At 38.7% G+C, this 11365-nt stretch overlaps 1 protein-coding gene across 1 annotated transcript; it reads left to right on the top strand.

Moving 5' to 3' along the window:
• Positions 1-437: 437 nt before the first annotated feature.
• Positions 438-11345, top strand: rlig1 (RNA 5'-phosphate and 3'-OH ligase 1). Its single transcript, XM_033635168.2, has 7 exons — positions 438-651; positions 4295-4412; positions 6842-6937; positions 7031-7147; positions 7786-7983; positions 10633-10802; positions 10895-11345. The coding sequence occupies exons 1-7, from the start codon at positions 562-564 to the stop codon at positions 11078-11080; spliced, it is 975 nt and encodes a 324-aa protein (XP_033491059.2). The 5' UTR covers positions 438-561; the 3' UTR covers positions 11081-11345.
• Positions 11346-11365: the final 20 nt, after the last annotated feature.

The raw sequence follows: 11365 nt of genomic DNA, 5'->3' as shown, positions 1-11365 counted from the left end.
AATAAGTATATGTATTAAACAGACAGTACAGTTGCTGACTGCAAAACAGATGTCTGAGTTTTCTTGAATGTTTAATTATTTAACCCACAAACAAATATGAAAAAACAAACAACACATTACACACCAGTCACTCTGATATCACCACTGACCCGTGCATCGGTCCTAGTGCGCACAAAACACTCTGATGACAGAAGAGATGAAAAAAATAAAAATCAAATATTAAAAATAACTGTTAAAAAAATAATAATAATAAATTAACTTTTAAACATAAAGACAAGTGGGAGTATTGAACAAATTAATTGTCTAAATAATATATAAGAGAGAAACGGGTCCATAATAATATATAATATTAAATCAGAGTAGTTCCTCTCCAGTCCGTCTGGAGGCGCTGATGAGCCGTGTCATTATTTGCGACCCTCCACAGAACCATAGAAGAAGAAGTTCCTCACGTGACCAGAAATCTCCTCCATGCTATGCTAACAGTGTGAATCAGCTGTTAGCTCGGTGCTAACCGTCACCGGACAGTCTCAGGGGGAGAGTAAAGATCTAACCCGGATAACGATGCGCCGCCTCGGCTCCGTTCAGCAGAAGATCCCGTGTGTGTTTGTGACGGAAGTGAAAGAAGAACCGTCCAGAAAACGGGACTGTCAGGTGAGAGCGGAAACACCGAGGATGAGGATGATGATGATGTTAGCATGAAACAAATCAGGGGGACGTTACCTTAGAGTGTTTCACATACAGAAACAAACCCGTCAGTTTGATCCCGGTACACCGGAGCTATTGTTTAATGGTTTGTTAACGGTGACGTATTTTCTCTGGTCAGTAATGACTGGTACCTTCATCCTCCTCCTCATCCTCCATCAGCTGTTACCTCAGGGTCAGACTGCATCTGTCACTAACACACCAACACCACAGAGTAAACAACACCAAGGTACCAACAAATAAAGTACTAAGTATTTAATAATAATAATAATAATAATAATAAGTGTGAGTGTGTTGTAACGATGAGGTCATGTTAACATCACTTTAATAATGTTACAGCCTGTTGTGCTGATGGATCAGCATCATGTGTGTGTAATAGAGAGGAGAGGTTTAATGTCTGGTGGGAAATGCACCCAGAAATAATTTGTATAAGCTTTCATCCAGGGCAGTAATTATAGTTTATACTTTAAACACACACAACATTGTTTATAAAGATCTCTGAAGCTTTGTTATTAAAGAAACATGTCATTTACTGAGCTGTACATGTGACAGAAAGAGTTTCAATAACAGTGTAATTTGTCTTCCCCCAATAAGATCTGCTAATAAACAAATAGGGGTTATTAAATATGATCAAAGTACACACTGAATAAAATCCTTGATGGTAGGACAGAGAGCGAACATCATAGACATCATAGAGGCCTGAAACAGCGTCAGTCCAGTTCATACTCACACAACAGTTAAAATACAAGTACATTTATAGTGTGTGACATAAGGCTCCCTGATTAGTTCTCTGTAGTGACAGTAGGGTGTGTAATATACAGTGTTTAGTTTAGAAAACATTTACAACCTGCAGAACACACAAGACGAACCAGAGACACTCAGAACTAACCATTCTGACTGTATCCATGTCACAGAGTTTCAGACTCCAGTCTCAATATAACATATAAGTTATGGTATATAATGTAAGTCTTAATATCAGTGGCACAAAACATTGTTGATAAAGACCTGTTCAGCTTTTTTATTAAAGAAACGTGTATAAACTTTAGGCCCGTTTCCACCACAGGAACTTCGGGGTAATTTTACGGGGTCGGGCCGTTGGTGCGTGTCTCCACCGCAGAAACCACCCCCGAAGGACAGAGTTCCAGAACTAAACAAGTCCCTGCCTCGGACTAGGTACTCAGAACGGCCCTGAAAAACTCCTGGTGGGGCTTGGGGTTTACTTGGTGCTGATTGGATATACTCAAGGAGGGATGTGACATCAACAGAAAGCAACAAAATAGCCGGCATTTTTAAAACTCAGCAGACGAGGAGTCGCATTTTTAAAAGGAGTCGTAAGAAGAAAAGCAAGAAATGGAAGATAGCCAAGATATGTTGATAATCGTCTTTCTTATGTCTGCTTTCTTCTTCTTACTTCGGCTTCTTATTCTTTGTTGTTGTTCTTCTTTGTTGGTTTCTTTGACGCGTCGCCCCGGTCAAAATGGTCGTGCAACGATTACGTCACACACAGAGCCCGGTAACTTTGCAGGAACCTTCCTCCTACTCCGCCCTCTCAGTGGAGACACGGCGGTTGAGAGGGCCGAGCGAGAGGACGTTCCTGTAAAGTTCCTGCCCCCCAAATAGTAGGGCCCGATGGATATGGATTTTTTGGGGCCAATGCTGATTCCAATATTATGGAATAAAAAAAATCCGATATCCGATATATTGGCCGATTAAATTTTTACGTTTTTCAACTTAAAACCCCTGAAATACCTGCTTTTGATGGCTTAAATATAGTTCAAACACTCGTTACAAAGATATAAATTGAAAGAAGAACATTTTACTATTTTCAAATACTTTGATTATCAGAAATGGTGTGGAACAAGCAGAATATGAACAATTTGAACACAAAATAAATCAAAAATATGATGTGCAAAAAGGCAGTAAACCTCTGGGAAATAATCAACTTTTGGCCGATTGCTGATTATTCTCTAATGGCTATAATCGGCCGATTAAATCGGTCGGGCCCTACCAAATAGTACCAGGAACTTCTTCAGTGGAAACGGGCCTTTAGTCCTCAGCTGTACATATTACTGTTGAAACTAAACTCAGTTCTCTCTGATGAGGAAACTGTAACAGTGACACCAATTTCTAAATCATATAAGATATTTTTGCACTCCAACTAATACATGGTCTGCCAATATTAATGTATCTGTGATAAGATAAAACTGACTAAAATCGATAAACCTAGCCCAGCCAGAGATGACACAGAGTATGTGTGTAGAGCCAGCATCCACATGAAACCCAGTGCTGAAACTTTAATCAATCAGTTTCAAGTTTCTTTTTTAATTAATTGATCGTTTCATCTGTAAAATGTCAAAAATTTCATTTCATATTTGTCCTGATAAATAGTCCAAAACCCAAAATATTCAATTTACAGTTGTAAAAAAAAAAAAACAGCACAGACAGTCTTCACATCAGAGAAGCAGCAAATATTCATCAGTTTACTTGATAATTGACACAAAGAATAAAGAAAACATCAAATTTGTGTGCGATAGAAAGAGTAACTGAAAATAAGACCATGTTAGTTCAGTGCCATCAGTTACCACGGGGGGAAATGTTAGAGAGACAGTAAAACATCTTCTCCCCTGCAGAATATTAGGGTGTAATAATACATCAATCTGGATCAATATTGAGTCAGTGATCAGTGATCCAACACTATGGATGTAAAGTAATATCAATACATATTGTCATCTTTAAAAGGATAGTGCACCCAAAATTCAGCCATTATCTACTCACCCATATGCCGAGGGAGGCTCTGGTGAAGTTTTAGAGTCCTCACATCACTTGCAGAGATCCAAGGGGAGAGGAGGTAGCAACACAACTCCACCTAATGGAGGCTGACGGCGCCCCAGATTCAAACGTCCAAAAACACATAATTGAAACCACAAAATATCTCCATACTGCTCGTCCACAGTGATCCAAGTGCCCTGAAGCCCCGACATAAAAAGTTGTTTGTTTGTATCTCTGCAAGTGATATGAGGACTCTAAAACTTCACCTGAGCCTCCCTCGGCATATGGGTGAGTAGATAATGGCTGCATTTTCATTTTTGGGTGCACTATCCCTTTAAGATACACCTTTATTTTGAAATTCCCATGGCACATCTGTGTCACCATTTCCATCCAAGCCATTTCCTAAACATTAAAACAGTGTTAGTGGCACAGAATGGTGTTGATATTGGTATAATTTATATTGTTATAAACGTGTTGTTGCAGACTTTATGATTTCAGTAAATATCACATTGTTGCCCGAAGTTTGATTTATTATTGTATCATGGTAAAACATGAATTTCACACCCTACTGGATATAAAATGAAATCAATCCGGGCTTTAAAAATATGTTATTGATGGGGGACTGATTAAAAGATTAAAATCAGATAATGTGAATATGTGGAGGATTTATTTGTAAAACAAAGTGAATGATTGTGTCTTTTTAATTGAGTGTAACCACATGACACTAATGTTAAATTTAACAGGAAGAACTCATGTAGTTTAGTTTTTCAGTTGTTTCTTTATAACTTGTTAATATGGTTAAAACATCTTCGTCTCTCTTCAGCAATTTCAGGTTGTCGCCACAGAGAACGTGAACCCTGTTGCTCTGGAGGCGAACATCGACTGTGCGCTCGCCACAGAAAAACTCGACGGCACTTGCTGTTATGTTACAGAACATAAAGGTGGGTTTCTCTCAGAATGACAGCTACTGTAAACTAGAGCCAGAAGTCATCATCAGGGTCCATCAGTGGACTAGTCTCAGTATCAGTAACATTGTTAACACTGTGCTACATTACAAAGAAATACAAAACCGTACTAATGAACCTTCATTAATATAGGCCTATATTTTATCTCCAAGTGCACGTCACACACTGAGTGAGCCGCCTGTTAATGACGCTGTGGGCTAATGGGCATGTAGCTACTTCCATGTCTCACATGATACGTCACGTTTGTAGTCGACCAATGAAGATGAGTTTACATATCACCTTGGGTTCGTCCTATATAACAATCAGCTTAACTTTAAAACCTTGTCTTAATTTAAATTTGGAAGCTACAGTTAATGCTTAACCTCCAGCAGATGAACATAGACAACAAAACTTAAATATACTCAAGGATTATTTATTTTTATCTTGTGCCCCATCCCAAATGAAAATACAAAAAAAAAAAGGTCGGGAAAAGAAAAAGGTATTTGGCCAAATGTCCCCTTTCGGTTTATTTCAACCTGTCTCCTTTTGTCCTAAATTTGTTTCAAGTGACTAGTGACATAGAAATAATAGTTAGCATGTTAGCCGTTAGCCTAGATACAGCTGTGGCGTCAGACCTGTTAAAACGTAAGTGAACGGGCAACTTTCAAGTGCAAAGTTAGTCCACTAAACAAGCTTTTTTTCCACAAAGACCGCCTCATATCGTTAGGATAAATGTCAGAGAACATATAGAAAACGACATGTAAACATGTTGTCTTACCTTACCGGTGTGCTGCCATGTTTGTTGTTTACCATTTAGCTAAGGCTGCAATCGGTCCCATTCCTTGCAACAGAGGCATTCCTCTTCTGTGGGCACTGGGGCACAGCATTCACAGGTACACCACCAATCTCAACCGCCCTTATTTATTTGAGCCAGAATACACTGACGAAGAGCTTCGTGAAATTGAAGAACGGATGGGGAGAGAGAGAGAGGCGCAACAGGTAGAGGACGAGAGAGGAGGAATGGCTGCTGCAAGGCTGCGTAGCTCTGGAGATTGGTGGTGTACCTGTGAATGCTGTGCCCCAGTGCCCACAGAAGAGGAATGCCTCTGTTGCAAGGAATGGGACCGGTTGCAGCCTTAGCTAAATGGTAAACAAACATGGCAGCACACCGATAAGGTAAGACAACACGTTTACATGTCGTTTTCTATATGTTCTCTGACATTTATCCTAACGATATGAGGCGGTCTTTGTGGAAAAAAAGCTTGTTTAGTGGACTAACTTTGCACTTGAAGGCTGCCCGTTCACTTACGTTTTAACAGGTCTGATGCTACTATGCGCCCCGGCTGTATCTAGGCTAACGGCTAACATGCTAACTATTATTTCTATGTCACTAGTGACTTGAAACAAATTTAGGACGATAGGAGACGGGTTGAAATAAACCGAAATTTCCCTTTAATATTAATTGTCCTCATCCAAGAAAAGATAATCCACAAAATAAATCCACAATACACAAAAACAATCTGGTCCTACTTGGAGGATGGGTCCGTTTCTTTCTTTTCCTCCACACAAACACAGGTGAGGAAACACCAAATACGAGTCGTAGAAAACCTTTCTTCTTCTAAGGCAGGCTGCTGCACTGCACCTCTGTTCCTCTTCCTCTTTCCCAAACAAAATCAAAAGATTCCTCCCCAAACAATTCCCTGCTCTTTTATCTCCTACCTGCCATGCCCCTTCACATGAGTGCAGCACACCTGAACTATTCTGAACACAAGACACATGAAGATTATATTAGAAGGCTAATCTGTTTTTTTACACCCTCTAGCAACCCTGTGCATGACTCTCCCCTCACCTTTGTGGCGGCGTCACACCTTCACCTTCTCAAAATGATCCCACACTTTGGATTTCCAGCCCTGGAAATTAACCTGACTCCTGTCTGACTGCTGAGCGTGGACACTTCCTGTGTCTGTCCTTTCAAATTAAAGTCACACATGATCCAGTCATATAGGTTTGGATTCATTTTGACAAGGTGAAGCTCCTGATAGAGTTTCACTGAGTGACTAAGCGACCAATGAAATCTTGCCGACTAATGACCTTTCTAGTTGTCTAACGTTTGGTCGACTGTTAGGGGGGCAGCCATACTGTACACACCCTCCTGAGTGAGACTCTGGAGGTGTTTGTACCTGCTGTATGCTGCATAGTTTCTCATGTAAAAATACAGAGAAGAATTTATTTTAAGCCTGACAGATGTGGACAGATGTGTATGTTGCCTTTTTCTGCTTCATATTGTGAATATGTTTTAAATATAATACATAAAAAGATCATTCCCTCACTGGCATTATGACTTGTAAAAATCTCATAATTAACTTGTTAATGTTCTTGCAGTAGAGAGGACTCAAACTCAACAATGTTTTATGTTTCTCCTGCAGGGCAGCCTCGCCTCTGGGCTCGACTCGACAGGAAACCCAACAAACAGGCAGAGAAGAGGTTCAAAAAGTATCAGTACTCTCACGGGAGCACCAAAGGTATTTTATGTCCAGTACCTTTGTTCATTACCGTCAGACAGCTGGTTTATTTCTTCAGGTTGGACTAGTTGTATTGTTTGTGTTCTGTTTCAGGTTTCACATGGAACATAGAGGAAGATTTTAAGATGGTGCCTGAGACGTGGATCCCAGCACACAGAGTCAAACATCACAACGGCCATCCAGTGCCTGATGAACACGGACACATTCCAGGTCCTCAAGTTTAACCACGACTTATCGAGTCAAATAAAGATAATCTTTGAAACGATTAATCAGCTTTACTGCAGATGTGGCATCACAGTGAGTTTAACCTCATGGAAGTCTGAATCTAAAGTGATGATTATAATGTAGTGGTGCAGGGAATTAAAATCCCCCACGGTAACACCGTTAAAGAAAACCAACAACTGTGTTTTATATTCATAAAACACAATGAGCTCATAATCTGGTACAAAACACACATGAATGAATGGGCCAGAATTTGAACTAGAAACTGGAATTTAATTAAACTTACTGCAAATGTGCAACAGGTGGTAGGTTTGCAATGTATCAACACAAATATGGTCACACTTCAGAGGGAGTTTATATCCGTGTGAACCTTATACAGAAATACAGGGTGTACAAAATCCCTACAGTAAAATCACATCAAATTGCAACAGAAAGGCTGATAATGAGTTTAGTAGAAAATTATCAAATATAGTCTAAAACATTTCTCAGACTTGGTAAACATAGAGGCTACAAAGAGATATAAGTTGCTAGTTTACATTAAAGACATCAGTAATAATCCTGACATGTAACGTGGTGGCAATGGCGCTGCCTGCAGACGTAGTGACTTTGTCCTTGTGGATGTTCAGGCTGGATTCCCGTGGACAAGGACAACAAACAGTACTGCTGGCACTCCTCTGTGGTGGATCCTGACGTTGGGGCAGCTCTTGTTCTCAGGCCCAGCGCTGATGATGAAGACTTGCTAGAAGTCGCAGCAGTCCCGTTGACCGACCTCATGGAGCAAACACTGGAGCTCATCGGAACCAACGTCAACGGAAACTCTTATGGTAATGTCATGATACATTTTCATTTTAATGTTCATTTAAGGTAGTGTCAAGGGAGGGTCATGTTATACTTTCAAATAGTATAAAATGTCATATTTTGGCATGGCAAAAAAAGGTCAAAGTATAATGTGTCGTCAAAAACCATGGCAAAAAAAGTCATAGTATGTCGTCCAAATCTCATTAAAAAAAAAATGTCATAGTATAGTATGTTGTCCAAATTTCATTTAAAAAAAATGTCATAGTATAGTATGTCGTCCGAAACCATGAAAAAATGTCATAGGATAGCATGTCATCCAAATTTCATTAAAAAAAAATGTCATAGTATAGTATGTCGTCCAGATTTTATGAAAAAAAAAATGTCATAGTATAGCCTATCACCAAAATCATGAAAAAACGTCCTAGTATAGTATGTCATCCGAAACTATAAAAAAACCCATCATAGTATAGTATGTCGTCCAGATTTTATGAAAAAAAATGTCATAGTATAGCATATCACCAAAATCATGAAGATACGTCCTAGTATAGTATGTCATCCAAAACTATAAAAAAAACCCATCATAGTATGTCGTCCAGATTTTATGAAAAAAAAAAAGTCATAGTATAGCATATCACCAAAATCATGAAGATACGTCCTAGTATAGTATGTCATCCGAAATCATGGAAAAATGCATAGCATGTCGTCCAGATTTCATGAAAAAAACGTCCAACTATAGTATGTTGTCCGAAATCTTGAAAAATGTCAAAGTATAGTATGTCGTCCAAGTTCGTAAAAAAAGTCATAGTATAGTATGTCGTCAGAAATCCTGAAAAAATGTCATAGTATAGCATGTCATCAAAAATCATGATAAAACATTATAGTATAGCATGTCGTCCAAAATCATGAAAACGAGTCATCGTGTAGTATGTCGTCCAGATTTCATAAAAAAACGTCATAGTATAGCATGTCATCCAAAATCATGAAAAAAAGTCATAGTATAGCATGTCATCCAAAATCACGAAAAAACGTCATAGTATAGCATGTCGTCCAAAATCATGAAATAACGTCTTTGTACAGCATGTCGTCCAAAATCTTGAAAAAAAGTCATAGTATAGTATGTCGTCCAAAAGCACGAAAAACGCCATAGTATAGCACGTTATCCAAAATCATGAAAAAACGTCATAGTATTGCATGCCGTTGAATATCACGAAAAACGTCATAGTATAGCATGTCGTCCAAAATCACGAAAAAACGTCATAGTATAGCATGTCGTCCAAAATCATGAAATAATGTCTTTGTACAGCATGTCGTCCAAAATCTTGAAAAAGTCATAGTATAGTATGTCGTCCAAAAGCACGAAAAAACGCCATAGTATAGCACGTTATCCAAAGTCATGAAAAAACATCATAGTATAGCATGTCATCCGAAACTATGAAAAACGTCATAGTATAGTAGGTTGTTCAAAATCATGAAAAAAAGTCACAGTATAGTATGTCATCAAAAATCATGAAAACATCATAGTATGGCATGTCGTCCAAAATCTTGAAAACAAGTCATAGTATAGTATGTCGTCCAAATTTCATAAAAAAATGTCATAGTATAGTATGTCATCAAAAATCATGAAAAAACATCATAGTATAGCATGTCATCCAAAATCACGAAAAAACGTCATAGACTAGTATGTCGTCCGAAATTATGAAAAACGTCATAGTATAGTAGGTTTGTTCAAAATCATGAAAAAATGTCGTGGTATAGCATGTCGTCCAAAAACACGAAAAAAAGTCACAGTATAGCATGTCATCCAAAATCTTGAAAAAAAGTCATAGTATAGTATGTCGTCCAAAAGCATGAAAAAACATCATAGTATAGCATGTCTTTCAATATCATTAAAAAACGTCATAGTGTAGCACGTTATCCAAAATCATGAAAAAACGTCATAGTATTGCATGTCGTGCAATATCACGAAAAACGTCATAGTATAGCATGTCGTGAAAAAACATGAAAAAACGTCATAGTATAGCATGTCGTCCAAAATCACGAAAAAACGTGAGTATAGCATGTCGACCAAAATTATGAAAAAACGTGAAAGTATAGCATGTCGTCCAATATCATTAAAAAACGTCATAGTATAGCATGTCGTTCAACATCACGAGAAAACGGCATAGTATAGTATGTCATTCAAAATCATGAAAAAACATCATAGTATAGCATGTCGTCCAAAATCACGAAAAAAGTCATAGTATAGTATGCCGTCCAAAATCACGAAATAAAGTCATAGTATAACATGTCGTTCAAAATCATGGAAAAACGTCATAGAATAGCATGTTGTCTGAAATTATGAAAAACCTCATAGTATAGCATGTCGTCCGAAATCATGAAAAAATGTCATAGTATAACATGTCGTTTGAAATCATGAAAAAACGTTATAGTATAGCATGTCTTCTGAAATTATGAAATAACGTCATAGTATAGCATGTTGTCCAAAATTATGAAAAAAAAGTCATAGTATAGTATGTCGTCCTTAATCACAAAAAAATGTCATAGTGTAGCATGGCACAAAAACATCGCCCACGTGTGCGTTAACAATTCAGACATAATTGGGACGTAGTGGTTGTACTAACATTGTGTTATAGTTGTACCAGTGTTGCTGTCCTAAACTTGTCTTGTCCTAACAGGCCTGGGGAATAAGAAGCAGCCCGTCCACTGTCTGGTGTCACACGGGAGTATACGGATCAGAAACCCTCCACCAGTGGACTTCCAGCAGCTCTGCTCCTGGTTCCAGGAGAGTCCAGAGGGACAAGTTGAGGGCATCGTCTGGCACTGCAACGACGGCACGCTCCTTAAGGTGAAACTTCTTTAAAATCGTACTAAATAGTTTTTAATTGGCTGTAACAGCACTGAAGGCTTTGAAATGTTCAGTGATTGTTGTGTTGGCAGGTTCATCGTCATCACCTGGGACTGAGGTGGCCAGATGGGGAAACTTTCCTCGGGGACAGGTCGGTGGTCGTTCGTGTGGACGGGACGGTTGATGAATACAACAACAGTAGGGGCTTGTTTGCTTCCTTCTCCAGACTGAACGGACAGCGTTTCAGCCGACTGTTGGACATCCAGTTTGACTTTTAAACAGCCTGCGACAATGAAACGTTCCTTCTTCTGAAGCTTCTGCTGTGACCCTGGAAGATTTGTCACTTTGACGATAGCTGCTAGATATTCTTGCCAATAATTCCAGAGGAGGCGTCTCAAGAGTTTGATTTGCAGAAATTTGTACAGGACCTGGACAACTGTTTGGCAACTGAAATTGTTCAAAATGTTCATTAATTAACTGTAAATACTGTATGTTACAGCGCTTTGACTGCTGAATGAATAAATCATGACAAATATGCTCACATTTAACTGGTTATTTCTTTT

The sequence above is a fragment of the Epinephelus lanceolatus genome, chromosome 5, assembly GCF_041903045.1.
Source record: "Epinephelus lanceolatus isolate andai-2023 chromosome 5, ASM4190304v1, whole genome shotgun sequence".
Lineage (NCBI taxonomy): Eukaryota > Metazoa > Chordata > Actinopteri > Perciformes > Serranidae > Epinephelus > Epinephelus lanceolatus.
Note: the sequence above shows the minus strand (reverse complement) of the source record. Positions and strands in the feature narration are given on the sequence as shown.

Coding starts and splice junctions, on each gene's coding strand:
- rlig1 (XM_033635168.2), top strand. CDS start 562: ATGCGCCGCCTCGGCTCCGTTCAGCAGAAGATCCCGTGTGTGTTTGTG. Junction 4,413..6,841: donor TTATGTTACAGAACATAAAG/GTGGGTTTCTCT, acceptor TTTCTCCTGCAG/GGCAGCCTCGCCTCTGGGCT. Junction 7,984..10,632: donor CGTCAACGGAAACTCTTATG/GTAATGTCATGA, acceptor TTGTCCTAACAG/GCCTGGGGAATAAGAAGCAG.